Here is a 19,065-nt window from a genome sequence, read left to right as displayed (position 1 = left end):
GCCAGGGGCCCTACCCTTGCCCTGCCCATGAGGCCACCCTGGACCCTCAGTTGTCTCCTTTACATCTGTAACCACTGCTCTGTGACCCCACCCACGTACTCTGCAGCTGCCACAATCCCCCATTGTGCCCCTAAGTAAACAAGCCTTGGACAGAATGAAACTGTTATTGTAGGGTCAACATATAGGAGCCCTGTTTGGCTGGGATTTGTTTGGGGATGGATAAACTACCCCAAGCAGACCTCACACCCTCTGAAAAAACAACCCCCTGGCCCTGTGGTATTGCTAGGCCTGTCCCAAAGGAGGCCTTGGGAGGTGGTGACAGGCTTAGGCAGCATTCTGTAGGGGCCTGTCGCAGAGGGCACACTTGGGCTTGAGCCACCGTCTCCCACAGCCAAGCTGGCCTTCAAGCCTCCACATCAGAGTGGCCATCCCTGACCTCACCTTGCCCCCACCTCACCACTTCTCCTCCTTCATACACCTGTAACTTGAGAAACTTCCCTTTGTGGCCAGGTTGGAGTTGCATATAAAAATTGTGCATTTGCTTATGTCATTGATGGTTTACTCCTCACTAGACTTCCAGCTCTGAGTGGGTGGTGCGTCTGCTTGTTGCCGAATTCCGAGTGCCTGGTCAGGGCCTGGCACGCAGCAGGTGTTAGTACATCTCCGCGGCTGCCGAATGAATCCATGAATGAATGAACGCAGGCTCTTTCAGCCTGCCCGTTGCTCTGGGTGCTTCTTGAAGGAGACCCCACCGTTCTAGGGCTGTGCCCCAAACCTCCCAGAGGGGTGTGAGGGTCAGTGTCTCCGCTCGGGACAGTGCTGGATTGGGTATGTAGGATAGTCACCCCGCCAGTGGGTCTGTGCTGTAGCACCCGTGGTGTGCAAGCCTAGAGGGACCAAATGTGCCCACTGTGGGAGCGAGGGACGCCCAGCGGGGGCGTGCACCTGGCGCAGGGGCCTCCCGTGTCTGCATTCCCAGTGCCTTTCCGGAAGGCCCCCAGGTCCCCATGAAGCCACCCCTCCCCTCCGCATTTGTCAGTCAGTGTCAGGGTCCGACAGCATTTCAAAGCACCAGGGCCCTTTGTTTATTGGCCAGCGTGACAATTGTCCTTGAATATGTCTCTTTCAAGCTGAGGGTCAGTGTCAGTGCCGGTTTTTCCTCAGAGGCCATGCTGCCCTGTCCCTGATCCTGGGTGTTCTCCAGGGACTCCTGTCTGTTCCTCTCAGAATAGCCCATCTCTGTGAGGCTGCCTCTGTCACTCAAGGACTCTCTGTCTGTGCCTCTCTGTTGGTGACTCTCAGGGTCCCTATGTGTCTCAGTGAAACCCCTCTAACCCCTCAGCCTCTGGCTCAAGGTGGCTCGCTCTCCTGCTTACCTGGGAGGTGGGCGGGGCATGGCACAGGCAGAGCGCACTCACACTGACAAAGGGTCTTGCTGGGCCAGGCCCAGCTGTGGCGGGGGCGAGGGCGGGGTGGGGAATGGAGGGTGGTTGCCAGAGGGGCTGCCCTCGGTGAGGCCTCAGGCCGCCCAGCCCAGGCCTGCAGCTGCCCCCAGGCAGGTCTGGCACCCTTCCCTTGAGGCAGATCGCCTCAGCAGCCCCCTGACCAGCCCCCTCCTCTGCAGCTTCCCCCTCTCGGCTCAGAGACCCTTTCCTGGAGTCATGCCCTCTGTCTCCCCTAGCAGAGTCTGTCCTCCAAGTCTGGCGTGGTGCCTACAACTCTGGTCTCCTCCCCCAGCTCATGGCCAGCACCACCCAGCTCAGGTCAGCTTCCCCAGGGCCCCCTCCCCAGCCATGGGCAACACAGAGGGCTCCACTGGGTTCTCCCATCCTGAGTCCCAGAATGCCCTCCCCAGGTCTGGCCCGGCTCAGTTGCTCCCCTCTTTCCTCACCCTACAGCCCTGCCCACCCAGGAAAGAGACTTCAGCTGGGGCGGCATCCCTTCCTCTGCAGCCGCCTGTCGTGGGCAGCGTGCTCAGCCTGGCAATGTAGTGGCGACGGGTAGGGGGGGCTGTCTGGACACAGGCCCCTTTGTGCCCAGCCTGACTTGGCTGCTTGGTATGAAGCTCAGCTGCTCCCAGATCCTCACCCAGAGGGGAAAGGGGAGGTTTTGGAGGGGCTGGGGCTGCAGTGCTCTCGACTCTAGCTCCCTCTCAGTGCCTTACCTGTCCGACGTCAGAAGTAGCTTCTCAGGTGGGCTGGTGACCCTGGCATGGGGTGCTCGGGGGCTGGCGAGGGTGGCCCCGCTTGGCACCCTCCGGTAGCCACTCTCCCCTGCTCCCCTCTTCTGCCAGGCCTGCCTGTGGCTCTTGTCAGCAGATGGGGAAGCCCAGAGTGGGACGTGGGAGCTTCAAGGGTCCATGGTGTCCCCACTGGGGGAGGAACAGAGGATCAGGCACGGAAGCACAAATGCCTTGCTGATGGTAGCTTCTTTCCTGTCCCCACAGAATGGTGCTGTGCCCAGTGAGGCCACCAAGAAGGACCAGAACCTCAAACGGGGCAACTGGGGCAACCAGATCGAGTTTGTACTGACGAGCGTGGGCTATGCCGTGGGCCTGGGCAATGTCTGGCGCTTCCCATACCTCTGCTATCGCAACGGGGGAGGTACCCAGTGGGCACAGGGCAGGGACTACCCACTCGGATAGAGCCCACCGATCAGGGCCCGGGCCAGCCCCTCCTTGGCACAGACTTCACTCCACACGGGCTGGCCTCTGGCCCTGATCTCCTTCAGCCCCATCCCTGGCTTAGGTGCCCTTTACCTAAGGCACAGCCCGCCCCTGACTCTGGCAGTCTGCTGTTTGGGCCTGACCTGCCAGCCTGCTTCCCCATGGTGAGAAGAGGTAGAGAAAAGCACCCCAACCTCCCAAGTTTCCCTGTCTTCTACCCCTTGTGTTTCAATAGCCCCTCTAAATAGTTCAGGGACATTTGAGGGTCCCAAAAACTAATGTTTATGAAATTGCGCGGTTAAGCCATCAAATCCCACTGAAACATGGTGGTTCTGGGGCTTGGATTCTGCTTGGAGCAGACCTTCTGGCACCTCTGTCAAGATCAAAGACAGGTCGTGGGAAGTGTGCCTCAGACCCAAGCTCTTGCTCAGTGCGTGCACTCTCTCCGTGCGTCCTAGTCAATGATAAAACTGTGGCTGTTCGGGTCTAGGCAGGAAGAGGGAGGGACCCCCGTCAGGCCACCCCTGAGCCAGCCCTCTCCCTGCCTGCCAGGTGCCTTCATGTTTCCCTACTTTATCATGCTGATATTCTGCGGGATCCCTCTCTTCTTCATGGAACTCTCCTTTGGCCAGTTTGCAAGTCAGGGCTGCTTGGGGGTCTGGAGGATCAGCCCCATGTTCAAAGGTGAGGACTGGGCAAAGTACACACACACACACACACACACACACACACACACACACACACGGGCCTTTGGGGGCTGTGCAGGCTCACCCATCTGTACAAACACTGCCAACCCCTATGGAGCCCTGATGCTGACCCATGCCTCACATCAATGGCCAAGGCCATGGACACATGCTGGGTTCCATGTTTGCTTGGCCTCCAACCTTCCCTCCTACCACATGTATACACAAAACCTCTTCACCCCCCAGCTTGCCCTAGCCAAGGCCTTGACCTGTCCCTTCTGTGGCCTTCCATGAAAGCCTGCCCCTTGGGCCCTTGAAAATGAACCTCGCCTCCTTCAGCTAGATGTGTGAGGCTGCCTCTCTCCCTGCCCTTCCCCAGGCGTGGGCTACGGCATGATGGTGGTGTCTACGTACATTGGCATCTACTACAACGTGGTCATCTGCATCGCCTTCTACTACTTCTTCTCATCCATGACACACGTGCTGCCCTGGGCTTACTGCAATAACCCCTGGAACTCACCTGACTGCGCCGGCGTGCTGGACGCCTCCAACCTCACCAATGGCTCCCAGCCTGCCGCCCTGCCCAACAACGTCTCCCACCTGCTCAACCGCACCCTCCAGAGGACCAGCCCCAGCGAGGAGTACTGGAGGTGAGGCCCCCGTTGGACCTGACCTGGGGGGTACGCCTGGTGCCAACCCTCAGCCCTCCCTTTCACCACCAGGCAATAGTCTGCAGATGCAGCATGGTGCCTGCTCCACATTCAGCCCTCTGCTGGGCACCGAGTGTGGCAGAGGTGCATGAAGAGGTATAAGGAGTTCACAACCTGCTCAGAAGAGGCTGGCACACCAGACAACAGTGGAAGACAGGATGTTGAGTTGGGGAGTCCTTATGAAGGGGCAGTCAGGCAAGCCTGCTGAGGAGAGTCAGGGAAAAGAGGGATGGCTTCTCGGCGAGAAGAACAGTGTGAGCAAAGGCCCTGGGGCCTAGATGAGCTACAACGGCTAGTCTTGAGATTGAGAGGAACCTATTCTGATGAGTGACAAGTTTGTGAGTTTTAAGGTGACCTCGGAGGGAGCCCTGGCCTTCTTGGAGAACTTACAAGAATTAAGCTTAGATTTATTGCTGCAGAATGCAAGGAGCCATGGGAGTTTTCCTGAGCCTGGGCTGTCATCCTGAAGCTGTACTTAGAGGAGACAGCCTGTGGCCACTGTGCTCTGTGGTCACAGAGACCAGAGTCTCAGAGCTGGCTGAAGGGCAGCCGCTGCTGGAGGTGTTCTGGAATACCTTGTCCCAGCTGGGTGGGGGTGAGGGCATAGCATGATGTCCTGGAGGAAATTCCCAAGTCCCGGTGGGGAGCCCCTGGGCAGAGGGCTTTGGGGGCCAGTGGGTAAGCCTCTCTCTTTCACTCCACACACATTCACTGCATAGTTCTGCCAGACCCTGTGTGTCCATGGATGTGAATGACTTAGGGTCCCTGCCCTGAGAAGTTCCCAGTCCAGTGGGGAAACAGGTAGCTAATCATATCAGGAGCAGGGGCTTCGGTGCACACAGGGGGTAGAAGTCAGTCCTAAGAGGATGGAGGCAAAAGGAGGTGACTAAGAAGGCTTCTCAGGGGAGGGAGGAAGGGAGGGAAGTAGAGAAGAGATTGGGAGAGACATAAGCAGGCAAGCAGAGGCCAGGAGATGGCACACTGGAGCTGGGTTGGGGGCAGGTGGTATTAGAGGAAGCCAGGAGGCATTATATGGTGCAGGGAATCCCAGGCCAGGCTAAGAGTTTGAGGCTTTCTCCGCTAGGTGATGAGAGTCATAAGATAGATGGCCAAGACCCCAGAGGCACTTGAAGTCCTAGCAGGTTGAAATCCTCTAAACCCAGTCCCAGAGCTCAAATGCTACAGGCCCAGCTTCCCTGTGCCCGCCTCCATGCTGGGCTGTAGACATTCAAAGAGGGCTAAGAGGTTCACTCCCCTTGGTCAGGGGGAGGGCTCACCATGTAGACAACAGGACATACTCAGTCACTGGACAGGTCATTTCTTGAGCATCTCCCAGGTAGCAGGCACTGCACTCCGAGGGGAGACAGAGAGGGGAGCAAGACATACAGACATCACCCTCAAGGAGCTCACATCTGATGGGAGAACTAAGCAAAGAGATACCCACTTATGTATTCTACTATCTCTGAGGCATGGTGGTAACTGGGCAACTTGTTCTGGACTGGGGCGAACCTCCCTAGGAGCTCCCAGATGCACAAAGCCCAACCTACACCTCCGGGGATGTCCCAGAAGAGCTTGCCATGGTGCCGTCTGCCAGGGATTCCCAACCCGGTAGGGCCACCCAGGGCAGAGCTCTGGAGATTTTATCCAGTGCAATCAGAGGGGAAGAAGAAAACTGGTCATGGCTAGGGTGCCCACTGGGTGGCCTGTTGAACTCCTCCTCTCAGCTGGGACTGGAGCCTGGCCTGCCTGCCCAGCCAGCTGCGGCACCAGTACCAGGCGGGAGTCGGGGACTGCAGGATGTCTCCCTGCTGCCCCCTCCTGGAGAGCCTGGGAAAATGACCCTTGGGAGGGCTGCCCAGGCTGGCTTCGAAAGGAGAGGAGGAGTGAGCACCCCCATTTCTTGGGCATCTACTATGTGCCAGGCATATTATCTCATAATATTACCGTCCCTATTTTTCAGATTCAGAGACTGAAGTTCAGAGGTTAAGGAACTAGGCAGCACTGCTGCATCAGGATAGGTGCTCCGAGTTCCAGCTGGCTCCTCTGTGCCTGGTGCCGGGTGGGAAATAGGCCAATGATACTCGGCAGGTGTTCTTGGTCCACACTCATTTGAGACCCACAACAACACTACTAACAAGCTTGTTCAGATATTAGAAAATATTTCCATTTCACAAATGAGGAAAGCAAGTCAAAAGAAAGGTTAAACAGCTCCTCTAAAGTGAGAGAGCCCCCGAGGGCAGATTTCTGGGCCCAGCTCGGCCTCTTGCTCACCCTTCTGGCCCACAGTGCCCCCTCCCTTACCCATTATTTAGTCTTGTTTTACAGTCGTCTCTGCGCTGGTCTGATTCCTTCCTGCTTGCAGGTCCTAAGCTCAGGACCGTGCCCTACGACCTACACCCTACAAACACTGCAGTGACGAGCACAGCACCCATCGCCCAGTGGGACTCAGATCCCAGCACCCCTCTCCCAGTGTCTTCACGGCAGCTCTGGAGTCACAGAGACCTCATTTAAATCCTGGCTCTGCCATTTACTAGCTGTCTGGCTTTGGGAAGTCATCAAACCTCTCTAAGTCTTAGCTGTTCTTCCACTAATTGGGGATGCTTACAGCACCTACCTTATTGTTATGAAGATGACTGAGATAATGCAGCATAAATCACTAAGAACAGTGACAGGTGGTCAGTGGGCACAATGATTGCTTTTGCTGGAGATGCAAGGAAGTAAAGTAGGATGTCCTGATCTCAAGGTGTTTACCATGTGGTTTGGGAAAAACTAACACAATTATTCCAGAGGTGTTCTGCTTTAAGAACCAGCTTGTAACTATGTTGGATGCCAAGAGTTTTTAGATTGAATGTTTGATTTCAAAAGCACTGGTCCTAAAGCAAAGCAAAACAAAACCCCAAACTAAATATGGCGCCATAGAAATAAAGATCAAATTCATTATTTGGTTTCCAGGTTAACCTTCTAAACTCTTTAATCCCTAGTATTGTAATGCTAGTATTGCTAGTATTGTAACTCTTAGTATTGCAATAAAAAATAATATAAAACAATATCAGTTTAACATTCATAATTAAGGTTAAAAAATCTTTTGAACAAGAAGTCATTACTTCGCATGCTGGTGTTTGAAGTAAAGTGACTCAAGTACTAGCCGCAGGAGGACCCCCTGGCTGTTCTGGTGGGTAGAGCTTTTCAACATAGATGTGCCTGCCCTCTGCGAGGCAGGGCTTGGGCAGCCAGGAGTCCTCAGCCTAGTTGCTTTCAAGTTTAAGTGACTTATCTGTTCACCCTAGTGAGCCAAAAATATTTTTTTCTATGTGCCAGGGAGAAAAAAAGATTGGAAAGCTCTGCTGAAGGGGACCGGGAGCCTCTCCTTAGTGGTCCCACAGCCCCTGATCGTCGCCCATCCTTTTGTCTTTGGTTCCCCAATCAACAAAGAGCCTGGAGGAGCCCTAGCCCCCGGCCTGGCTCTGACACCTGTTGTAGGAATCACAGTGGTGGTGGGTTTTTGGCTGGAGAGGGAAGTGTTTGGACAGCGCCCTCTGCAGGTTACTGTGTGAAGGGTGACCTGGGGGAAGACGACGTGGAGAGGAAGTAGGCCCAAGTGCTTTTAAGACTAACAGGGAGACCCGCCAAGCAAGTACCAAATCCCAGGCCTGACAACATTGTCCCATGAGGTACAGAGTTAACTTCTCATCGCAAGGTATTAAAATGCTGTCATGAGGTTTGAAAACTAGGGGCGGGGGGTGGGGGGGCGGGGCGAGGTGAGAATAGCCAAGAATGAGCTATGCTGAGAGGTTATAATTGTAAAAGGAGAAAAAAAGGAGCCTGTATTTACCTAAATTTATCTATAAATTATTCTGTGTTAGTGTTAAGATACCCGTTATACAGATGAGGAAACTGAGGCTCAAGAGCTTGTCTCTTCCTCATCACAACTGTACCAACCACAGTGGTCTCCCTCTAGGTTTTCCCTTTTTACCTCCCAATTCCTTTACTACAATGTTCATTCATTCATTCAACAAATATTTATTGAGCACTGCTCTATGCCAGGCACAGTGCTAGGTACTGGGGGATACATCAGTGAACAAATCCCCCCCCCCCAAAAAACCCTGCCCTCATAGAGGACAGATGACAAACAAAATAAATAGGTAAAAGTTATAGTTTGATAAAGGAGACACGTGCTGTGGAATCAAATATAACACAGAAGCAGGTAAGAAGGACCTGGGCCAGGGTGGCAGCTTTAAGCAGGGTAGCTAGAAAAGGCCGCTCGGCGAAGAGGACACCTGAGTAAAGGCCTGAATGAAGTGAGGAGGGCGGGAGCCATGTTGACAAGCCCAGCTGCATAATTCGTGGGCCCAGTGCAAAGTGAAAATATGAAGCCCCTTGTTCAATTGTATTAAGAATTTCCAGATGGCAGCAGCAGAGCATTACACTAAGCACTAGGCCTTTCTAAACATGGGGCCCGGCACTACTTTACAGGTCGCATACCTACGTGTACACATAAATGTCCACGTAACTGAAAGAGCGCAGCTGGCCATGCAGGGGGCATTCAGCCCGCGTGCTCCAGAGACCCCAGTGTTTACTCAGCACTCTGCTGCCTCCCTTGGCTCACCAGAGATGGAGGAGACTAATGCAGATGAAAAGCTCATAGGAGGCTTCCTGGAGGAGGTGACACCTGATAGGATATGTCTAGTCTGGAGGAGAGGGCATGACTGAATGGGAAAACGTGCAAGCAAGGGTCAGTGTTGGGCCTGAGTGGTGACAGGGAGGCCTCCATACCGCAGGGGCTCAGGAGGTCTGGCCCAGGCCTGGGGTGTGGCCCCCAGGAGCCTTTGCGGTCCTAGGGGAGGCTGCAAGCTGTGGACTCCCTGGTGGTGGCAGGCAGAGAGAGCTGGGGCCACACAGTGGCTCCTGTCTCACGAGCGGATTCCTAGTGCTTTATGAGAAAAAAGGGAGCTGCCAGGCTGGGTCCTGGGCCTCGGGAATTTGTTACTGGGCACGGGGGCTGGCACTCAATGACAGAGTATCCCCTTCTGCAGGCTCTATGTGCTGAAGCTGTCAAATGACATCGGGAATTTTGGGGAGGTGAGACTGCCCCTCCTCGGCTGCCTTGGCGTCTCTTGGGTGGTCGTATTCCTCTGCCTCATCCGAGGAGTCAAGTCTTCAGGGAAAGTAAGCACCTTTCCCCTGACAGGGTCTGTGCCCACCAGGGAAGGGCGTGCCGGCCTGTCTGGTGTGTGTGTGTGCATGTGTGTGTGTGTGTGTGGGAGGGTGATGAATGGCCACGGGAGGGGATGAGCGGTGTTTGGGGGCCAGGCAGGTGGCGCTCAGGGAGCGGAGAGCCCAGAGGCGTCCAGTGGCCCCGTCTCGCGCAGGTGGTGTACTTCACGGCCACATTTCCCTATGTGGTGCTGACCATCCTCTTCGTCCGCGGCGTAACCCTGGAAGGAGCCTTCACGGGCATCATGTACTACCTGACCCCGCAGTGGGACAAGATTCTGGAGGCCAAGGTGGGATGTGGAGGTCAACCTGGAAGGGACTGGGAGGGATGGGGAGGGACAGAGAGGCGCCTGCCTCTGACCACAGCTTCTCGCCGGCTCCCCCGCTTCGCAGGTATGGGGGGACGCGGCCTCCCAGATCTTCTACTCCCTGGGCTGCGCATGGGGAGGCCTCATCACCATGGCTTCCTACAACAAGTTCCACAACAACTGCTACCGGTGAGACTCTCCCTCCGGTCCAGGGCCTGCCCCCACCCCTGCCCTGTCCGCGGCCCACCCGGGTTCCTCAGGACCACCAGGCCGGTGCAGCCTCTTGGCCTGCCAGGGCCCTCCCTCCCACTCATGGCCTTGATGTCCTGAGAACACTGGGTCTGCATGGAGTCATTGGAGGATGGAGAGAGAACCTTGGCAGGAGAGAGAAGAGGGGGTGGGACAGTGATGTCCCAGGTGTCTGTGAGGACCCAAGAGCCTCAGGCCCACTTAAAAGGGTCCACAACAGACCAGAAAAGAGTCTGGGGACACCTTTGCTCTTAGGACTTTCCTTGTCTCCACATCCTCTCCTGGCCCAGATTGGGCAGAGGGAAGCAAGCTGCATGCCCTGAACTTGGCCTGTTTTCCTCCTCATCAGGGATAGCGTCATCATCAGCATCACTAACTGTGCCACCAGCGTCTATGCTGGCTTTGTCATCTTCTCCATCCTGGGCTTCATGGCCAATCACCTGGGTGTGGACGTTTCCCGCGTGGCAGACCACGGCCCTGGCCTGGCCTTCGTGGCTTACCCAGAGGCCCTCACACTGCTGCCCATCTCCCCGCTCTGGTCCCTGCTCTTCTTCTTCATGCTAATCTTGCTGGGGCTGGGCACTCAGGTACAAGGTGTGGGACGGAGGGAGGGGGAAGGCACAGAGGTCAGGCCCCTGCTCTGAAGGCTGTGTCCTACAGTTCTGCCTTCTAGAAACGCTGGTAACAGCCATTGTGGATGAAGTGGGGAATGAGTGGATCCTGCAGAAAAAGACCTACGTGACCTTGGGCGTGGCTGTGGCTGGCTTCCTGCTGGGCATCCCCCTCACCAGCCAAGTAAGAGCTGAGGGGTAGGCTGGGCTGGAGGTGCCAGGGTATGAGGGAATAACGGGTATGGGAGCTTAGCCACGGCACCCCTGACTCAGCCGCCCACTGGCCTGTAGGCAGGCATCTACTGGCTGCTGCTAATGGACAACTACGCGGCCAGCTTCTCCTTGGTCGTCATCTCCTGCATCATGTGTGTGTCCATCATGTACATCTATGGTAAGTGCCCAACCCTCCATGGCCTCCTGAGCCCCAGCCCTGGGCTGCCCACACTGCCCCGCCCGGCCCACTGACACCCGTCTCTCCAGGACACCGGAACTACTTTCAGGATATCGAGATGATGTTGGGATTCCCACCGCCCTTCTTCTTCCAGATCTGCTGGCGCTTCATCTCTCCAGCTATCATCTTTGTAAGTCCCTGGGCTGGCCTCTCCCTCACCTGCTGCCTCTTGGCAAATATCCTTCTCTTGGGAACCCACAGAGGGAGAGCCGGAGCCCATCCATGTGGCCGGAGCTCCCGTGGGAGTGCCACAGCGCTGGCCACTGTGGTCTGAGGGAGGTTGCCTATTCAGACAAGATTCTGGAGGCCAAGGTGGGAATGGAGGGCAACCTGGAAGGGACACAGGTGTGTGGAGACTCAGAACCACCCTGACCTTGGCCTTCGGTTAGGAAAGGAGCACAGAGCCCGGGATCTGACTGCAGACAGCGCCCAGCCTGGGAGGGAAAGCAGGCTGGCAGCATCGAAGAGTTGGCCCTGCCGCCCTCCCTGATATTGCTGCCTGGCATCCCCGGAGGGGCCTCAGGAACCATTATTGATATTGCTGTCAGCCTCTGTTAGCCTCACTGAGCATCTGTCTCCAATCCGTCAGAGCCCAGGAGCTCCCAGGTGCCCGGGCTTCATGGTGTGAATGTGTGAGCATTCCAGAAGCAGGCTGTACGAGTCAGGTGTCAGCTCAACGTCAGGGGCAAGCTGTAAACCTTTCAGGCACTGAAGTGGGCTGGCGTGAGAGGGGGAGGTCTTGGTTTCTACCAATATTCAGCACCTGGAAAACTCTCTGGGAGCAGAATTGGTGGTGAGAGCTCACACCATGGCCCAAGGACTGGGAGCTTTCTGCACACACTTTTTATATGTTAACTCGTGTACTACAGCTCTCCAAAGTATCATTATTAACCCCACTTTACAGATGAGGAAACTGAGGCACAGAGGTGTTAAGTAACTGACCAAAGGTTACCCAGCTAATAAGAGGCGGTGCCACTATTCAAAGCAGGCGGCCCAGTCAGGAGCCTGTGAGCTGAGTCAGGACCACACTCAAAGCCACCACAGCGGGGAGTGATCACCTCCTTTAGGGTTTGCTCCGTTTTGCTCAGCGTGGGAAGCGGGGGGCACCAGAGGTTTGACAGTGCACTGGTCACTCCACAGAGAAGAGGCAGGGCCATCTCTGAGTGACAAAGGGGTCAGCCCAGTGTCGAGGGCAGTGTCCAAAGTCATGCCTCTGTCACACCTGACTCCTCTGTGCCACAGGGAGCTCAGCATCGGGTTTCCACTTTGACTCGTGTTTCTGAACAAAAGGCCCCTGTGGGCTGAGGCCTCCACCCCATGGGGTGTGGGATTTTCCCCGAGCCTGGCACAGGCAACTGGCTCTGGCCGCTGGCCCAGCTTTGAGACAGGAGGAGCGGAAGTCTCCTGCAAGTGGTGCAGGCTCGGAGGGGAGGCCCTGCCGCCAAGCGCTCTCCAGGGGTGGCTGCTGGGGCCCGGCCAGCCTGATGGGAGCTCGCCCGCACCTGGGGAGAGGCCTGGTGCGCCAGCCTAGGCCGGGCAGGAGGCCGGAAGGAGGCGGGCACAGGGAGGGTCTGTGGGGGCAGCCTCGGCCCGGGTCCAGCATCTCGGAGGGAGTGAGGCCCAGTGGCAGTGCCCTCAGTGCGCAGAAAGGCAGGCCACGGCCAACCTTAAGGTGTGGATTCTGCGCTCTCTGGCCCTGTGTTTCCGGGCTGTCATGTCTCCTCTGGGGGGTTTACCCCTTTATATTTCTGAAAAGCTCTTTCTGACACACTCCATCCTTTTGTCAGCTCCAAAGAGGGATCCGTCCGCACCCAGGCCAGTATCTGGGTTCCTTCCAAACACTTGTTATAGGCTCCCACTACATTCAGGTCCCAGGAAAGCACACCCCCACCCCTTCCCCGGTGAACACGGGTCTTGATCTCCAGAAGTCAGTCGCTGGGAAGGCTGGAGGGGCCTGAGCTTTAGGACACAGCTGAGGGCTGAGGAGGCGAATGCTGAACCCTGCTGGGGTGCAGCACCCCTCCCAAGACCGCCGATGAATCCAGTAGCCACCTGACACGAGGCACCGTTATTACTTCTTTTAGTTTTGTTGTTGTTGGGGTGGCCAGGCTTTATTTCTCATCTCACTTCTTTCCAAAGCGGCTCCTGAGAGCATCCCCAGCCTAACGCCCACTCTTTCTAGCCTTCGGAGCCTCCCCAGACTGTCCACGGCCACAGACAGGCAGGGCTTTGCCCTCCTTGCCCCCACATCGCTCCCACCTCTCTGCACGAGTCAGTTCAAATCGGCAAATGAGATTGTGCCAGGAAATGTGCTGGGCACTGGAGACCCAGAGCTGATGCAATCCCGGGTCTATGGGGACCATTAAACAAATGCTTAACAGATGGAAAATTCCTTTCAGGAGGAGGAGACAGGGAATCTGAGAGGCTTCTTGAAGGAGGTGGCAGTTGCATAGGGTTGGCCAGGGGGAGATGTCGAGGAGGACTCTGCAGAGTAAATGAAAAGGGAGGAAATGCTGGGTGTAGCTGAGACACTGAGACAAGGGCATGTGCCTGGAAGGGTAGGCTGAGGCCTCAATGTGAGGGAAGTAAAAGCCCAAAAGGCCAGGAATTTGGCCTTATTTCCATAGGGAGCTATCGCAAGTCTTTGAGCAGAACTGACTTCTAAAAGTGACAACAGCTTAATTGTCCCCTGGCTGGTTAGGAATTACAGTGACGCCAGACCCCACCTTCCACAATGCCTACTTGCCCATCATGCCGTGCACCCCTAGTTCCGCCTGCTTCTTCGGCTACCCAGACGTTGACATTGGCCCCGCTCTCCCCCAATGCCTCTTTATTTTGGGAAACCGGAGAACGGGGGTGGGGTGAAGGGAGGGTGGCGCTGACAGGAGGCCTGAGGCCTGGGTGGGGCTGAGTGGGCCTCCTGCCCACTCCCGTCTCCCACTCTCTACAGTTCATCCTCATCTTCACGGTGATCCAGTACCGGCCAATCACCTATAACCACTACCAGTATCCGGGCTGGGCAGTGGCCGTCGGCTTCCTCATGGCACTGTCCTCCGTCATTTGCATCCCACTCTACGCCCTGTTCCAGCTCTGCCGCACAGATGGGGACACCCTCCTCCAGGTGAGGTGTCGGGGGAGGGGCAGCCAGATGAAACGGGACAGGGTGGATGGCTGGGGCTTAAGGGCTCTCTCTGTCATGCCTTGCTCACCCCCTACCCCTACCTCTCCTACAGCGTTTGAAAAATGCCACAAAGCCAAGCAGAGACTGGGGCCCCGCCCTCCTGGAGCACCGGACTGGGCGCTATGCCCCCACCATACTGCCCTCTCCTGAAGATGGGCTAGAGGTCCAGCCGCTGCACCCGGACAAGGCCCAGATCCCCTTGGTGGGCAGTAACGGCTCCAGCCGTCTGCAGGACTCCCGGATATGAGCGCGGCTGCCAGGGAGCATCCCAGCCCCGCCCTGTGCTCCCAACAGAGACTGGGGGGGCAGGGGACAGGTGTCACTGCCTGCCCCTGCTGTGCCCTGACCAGGGCGGCTGCTGTCACCTTGGCCACCACTGCTAGTGCGGTCATTTGTGCTCATGTCCCCAGTGTTTACAGGTCCTTTGGATGCCAAGATGGAAGTTGGGGCAGCGGGGAAGGGAGAAGGCAGGGTCGCTGGGGAGGGGCCAAAGCACTTTCAAGGGGTCTCAGGCCAGGTCCCCGGAGGCCTGCTGCACTTTACGTGGCCTCTGATGCCCCCACACTCGGCCCTGAGCTGAGGTTCTGGGTGGGCTCGTCCACCTGTCCCTGTCCTTGGGTCTCCAGCCTCCTGTCCAGTGTTCCTGCCCTCCGAGCAGACCCCGGCCTCTGCCCAGGCAGATTTGGATCTTCCTACCTGGGGGCAGGGCAAGGGGATGGGGACTGTGCAGTGCTATTTGTCAGGCTATGCCACCCGGCCCTGTTTGTCTGTGCAATTATTTTTGTAAAAATTGTCTTATCTGTGGTTGCCACTCCCTTGCCCCCAGCCTCAGGCCCAACCTGTCTTCCAGGCCTGCCTGCACCTCACTCGGCTGCTCTGGGGTTCCCAAGCCTCATTCCAGCCCTGCTGCCAGGCCTAGCCCGCAGGCCCATGACTCAGCAGCCTGCCCAAAGCACTAGTTTCCGGGGGCCAGGGGTGGAGTGCTGCTCAGCAGGAGGTTTGAGCCCAGAGCCCTGGGGAAGGGACCCTACACAACACCCCCTTGCCCTTCTCCCACCAGGCTAAAGGCCCAGTCTTCCCAAATCAGGCTGCCCTTGTCCACGTGCCAAATGGCTCCAGCCCACGTGCACCATCCCCTCTCTGGAGCCAGAGCTCCTTCTCCCAGGCCCTGCAGTGTCCATGTGTCCATCCTCTGTGCCCCTCTGTGCAGTGACAGCCCCAGAAGAGTTGCCTCTAATTTTCTGTAGCAATAACGGTGCACCACCCACCCCTGTCCGTCCATGCACCACTAGGATTTTAAAGTCGATAGATTTTAATGAAATTTCTATTCCTGTCTCTGAGCTGCTACTGTGCTTTGTCTGGGTGCCCCAGAGAGGCAACGGTTGGGGCTGGGATGAGACTCATCACGCTTCGGTGGAGGTCTTGGAGGAGAAAGGCCAAAGGCGGGGATGGTCAGGACCTAATACCAGGGACTTGGCAAGGGGGTGGGGCAAGGGTCAGACAGACGGACAGCCTTGGGGTCCTATCCAAGGCTAGATCTGAAGCAGGCTGGGCCATGGCAACTGAGAGGTGGAAGGAGCAGATGGGGCGAATTCCAGCAGCAGCCAAAGCCTTCTTCCTGCCCCGCCCATCAGGCTGGGGCCTGGGGCACTGCACTGGACAGTGAGGTGGAAGCCGGCCTTTCCCTGGGGCTGCACTGAAGCTTCCGTCCCCAGCGGCAGGTGGCCGCCAGGCCTTGAGGCCTGCGTTCCACAGGAGGAGCAGGTAGGTAGCGCTGGAGAGGCCTGGCCCAAACTCCAGCAGCTCCACGGAGGTAAGGTGAGGGTCTGAGGCCCTGGCTGGAGGACCCCAAGGGCTGCTGCCTGAACAAGGAGTAGCCATTAAGGGCCATAGCCTCACCCTTAGCCCGCCCTGTCCAGCAGTCCATCTGCTCCGGTTTACCTGTGGCTCGGGGAGACGCAGGAAGGCCTCAGAGGTGCCTGCAGCTCCTGCCACATGGCTGCCTTCTGTTCCTTTAGCTCTGGAGGAGAGGCCCATCTGAGACACGGCGCCCAGCTCTTCTAGGGTATGCCTAGGAGTGGGGTGGGGAGGAGGCTGGGTACTTGGGGTCTGCTTGGGTTCCTCACCTGCCAGGGTGGGCTCTAGGGTTGCTTCAGAGGGCTGGGATGCCCGTGTACACTCCTCTTCCAGGCAGCGCTGTAGGAGAGCCAGCTCAGTGCTCGAGCTCCATAGCAGGGTGGGATAGTGCTCGAGCTCCATAGCAGGGCAGGGCAGGGTACAGAAGCCAAGGCCCCCTTGGCAGGGCCCAGGAACCACCTGAGGACAGCCCTAGAGAACACTAGCCCCCCTGCAAAGCTCAGCTTAATGAGGTGGTGGCTGGCCTGGACCCAGACTTAGGGAAGAAAAGGAGGCAAAAGACTGAGGAGCAAATCCAGCAGGTTAATCTAAAAGTGCTGACCTTGGATTTAGGGGCTCAGCCAGAATCTTGGACTTCTGTATTCGCACACACACAAAAGTGCACCCATCAGAAATGGATACAGGACTCATAGAGCCTTGATACGCATGTACGCACACAGGCACACACACACGGGCTCATACACCAGGTGAGGGGTGGCAGTGTCTACACTCAGTAGAATGGCTAGGGGATCAGGGGGACCCAGAGCTGCAGCTCACCTGCAGGATAGGGATCTCCCTCTCCAAGGTGCGACACTCCTCCTCCAGGAGGCCCCTGGGACACGTGGGCATGCAGCAGCCAGAACCAGTGCCGAAGGGCCAGGTGTCAGCTAAACCCTCCAGACAGCCCCGCCCTGCAGCCTCGCTGGGAGCCCCCTCTTGGCCCTCCCCTCTCAGCCCACCTTGCCCTCTGCTGCCCAGCACAGCCTTCCAGCCCCTGCCAAGCCCCTTCCGGGGCAGAATGCGTCCTCTCCTTGCAGGAGTCCCAGCCCCCACCCCGACAAGCACCTTCATTGCTTCTGTACTACCACACTGGGCCTGCAGCTGTTCTTGCCTCCATTCTCCCCCCACACCACAGCCCCTCCCTCGCTTAAAACTCTTCTGTGGTTTTCCCGCACCCCAACTCAAGATACAAATCTTTGGGCCATGGCCCAGGCTGGCATTCCTACTTGGTAGCAACCTCACCAACCCTGCGGCAGCCGGCCCTTTCCACCGTTCAGCCTCACTCTCGCGGCTCCCTTCACACACCCAGGTGTGCGGCCTCCCTTTCCTCTCTCACAGCCCCATCCCTTTATCTGCCCAGCTCTCCGTTTCCAACCCCACTACACGCGCGCGGGGGGCCTCACCGCAGGTGTCTGGCAACCTGGTCAATGTTGGACATGTTCAGTTGGTCCTTGATGACACTGAGGTCCCTGTGACAGCTGCTAGGAGATGAAGTCAATATCACTCTCTCCATGTTGCCTCACCTGGGGCCTTCGGGACACAAATGCCACTTCTCCTAGATGATTTTGTGTCTTTTCTTACAAAAGCAGTATTATATAGTGTAAAGAGGAGGAGTTCTGGAGTCAAGGTTTGCAAATGGGCTCTGCCACCCTTGGGAAAATTCATGATTCTTTCTGAGCTTTAGTTTCCTCATCTGCAAAATGGGGACGTCACCCACCTCACAGAGCTATGTGAATTAAACATCAGTTGCTGCCATTCACTTCTAATGAACATGCTGCTGCTCATTTATCTCATTCACTCCCCAGCCCTCCCTAGTCCAGCCCTAGCTCCCGTTCTGCAAGCCTGAGGAACAAGTGACACAGCTTCCTCTCCTCCCACCTACATTCGCATATAGTGCCCTCACTTCCTGAAAAGCTCTTCTCTCTTTCTTCTGTTCCTGGTACTCCAAGACCCAGATCAAACCAGTCACTTTGTCCAGGAAGCCTTGCCTGCCCCCAGGCTTGGTGAGTGTCTCCTGGGCTTCTGCAGCCCTCGAGTGCTCATGCCTACACAAGTGGCTGTAGAAGTGTCCAGCCCCAGACCAGGAGCTCCTGCATGGAGCCAGATGGGACCCACCAATTAGCTGGGGCCCTCTGCCAAGCAGGGACAGTTTCTTCCTCTCCTATGACCATTTTACCTGGGTTCACCAGCTCTCATCTGGAATACCTCCTGTCCTAGAATATCACACCTGGGCTCCTCCAAGGCAAAGCGCAGGACCCTGGGGCTATACTGGACCCAAGCCTGGGTCTGGTCCCTGCAGAAGGTGCACATGAAGGAAACTCAGGGGTTCCTTCCGGGGAACTACAGGAAAGGCAAGCCCCTTGTCAGATGCAGGGCTAGCGCATCTGAGTTTTGGGGACCAGGCCCAACCCCAGATCTGAGGCTCCCACCTGCCCTCATAGATGGCTTTCTGGCGGAGACCTTGGAGCAGCTGCCGTAGTTCCTGGCGCACGAGGTCTTTTAGCAAGGGCGGCGGTGCCAGAAGGGAGGAGGCGTCAGAGGTGGGGTGGGAGCCAGGGGCCTGAGAGGATCGAGCCTCTTCGAGTAGGGACCGTAACATCATTACCTGCAAGGACAACTAAGACACCTTGTGACTGGGGAAGGAAGTGGAGGAGGTGAGAACGGCTGAGAGGACTGAGGGGAAAGGGAGAGCCAAACAGGAGAGGGCTGGGCGGACTGTGAGATCCGAAAGGATCTCGAATTACCCGGCAGAACAAAGAACCCGGAGGAGGTGGGGAAATCACCCAAGTGGTGGCACCTAACTGGGGTGTGGCCCACCTTCCCACTCGCCCCACCTCTGCCCGTAGCTCTAGGCTCATGTCCACCGTCGTCTCCCCCAGAATCCTCTTCACTTCGGGCCGCTCCGGGAGCGGAACGTGCTCCTCTACCAGATCCCAAATCGATAGGGAGTCCCCAGGCATGGCCCGCCGGTGCCGCCGCCCTGGGGCCCCTGGCCCCACGCTTGGACCTGCGGGACACCCCACTTGTGGTCTCGGCCAGGCCACGCCCACCGCCCCGCCCCCACAGGCCACACCCCTACGCTCTAGTGCCTGCCGGC

At 57.1% G+C, this 19,065-nt stretch overlaps 2 protein-coding genes across 6 annotated transcripts in view; one reads left to right on the top strand and one right to left on the bottom strand.

Moving 5' to 3' along the window:
• Positions 1–15,399, top strand: part of SLC6A9 (solute carrier family 6 member 9) — a 32,432-nt gene extending 17,033 nt beyond the window's left edge. For 4 of the 5 annotated variants that reach the window (XM_054572106.1, XM_054572104.1, XM_054572107.1 and 1 more), the window contains 12 exons: positions 2,447–2,603; positions 3,218–3,349; positions 3,728–3,998; positions 9,092–9,224; positions 9,428–9,562; positions 9,666–9,769; positions 10,179–10,416; positions 10,490–10,624; positions 10,732–10,831; positions 10,921–11,021; positions 13,842–14,012; positions 14,125–15,399. In XM_054572106.1, the coding sequence (XP_054428081.1) occupies positions 2,447–2,603; positions 3,218–3,349; positions 3,728–3,998; positions 9,092–9,224; positions 9,428–9,562; positions 9,666–9,769; positions 10,179–10,416; positions 10,490–10,624; positions 10,732–10,831; positions 10,921–11,021; positions 13,842–14,012; positions 14,125–14,319 (1,872 nt within the window). In that variant the 3' untranslated portion in view covers positions 14,320–15,399. Of the gene's footprint in view, positions 1–1,713; positions 1,764–2,446; positions 2,604–3,217; positions 3,350–3,727; positions 3,999–9,091; positions 9,225–9,427; positions 9,563–9,665; positions 9,770–10,178; positions 10,417–10,489; positions 10,625–10,731; positions 10,832–10,920; positions 11,022–13,841; positions 14,013–14,124 lie in introns of those variants that run through there. The other variant, XM_054572108.1, reaches the window with a different exon arrangement.
• Positions 15,400–15,524: 125 nt separating this feature from the next.
• CCDC24 (coiled-coil domain containing 24) lies at positions 15,525–18,928 on the bottom strand. The gene is made up of 8 exons (XM_054572213.1): positions 18,803–18,928; positions 18,398–18,573; positions 18,145–18,261; positions 17,372–17,449; positions 16,746–16,800; positions 16,199–16,268; positions 16,014–16,092; positions 15,525–15,930 (listed from the first exon to the last, which is right to left on the bottom strand). Exons 1-8 carry the CDS (start codon positions 18,926–18,928, stop codon positions 15,525–15,527), a joined length of 1,107 nt encoding a protein of 368 aa, XP_054428188.1.
• Between the last annotated feature and the right edge of the window lie 137 nt (positions 18,929–19,065).

The sequence above is a fragment of the Pteronotus mesoamericanus genome, unplaced genomic scaffold (assembly GCF_021234165.1).
Source record: "Pteronotus mesoamericanus isolate MK-2021 breed Mesoamerican mustached bat unplaced genomic scaffold, CSHL_Meso_final contig_221, whole genome shotgun sequence".
Taxonomy (NCBI): Eukaryota; Metazoa; Chordata; class Mammalia; order Chiroptera; family Mormoopidae; genus Pteronotus; species Pteronotus mesoamericanus.
The sequence above is the reverse complement of the archived record's forward strand: the minus strand, read 5'-3'. Positions and strand labels throughout refer to the sequence as shown.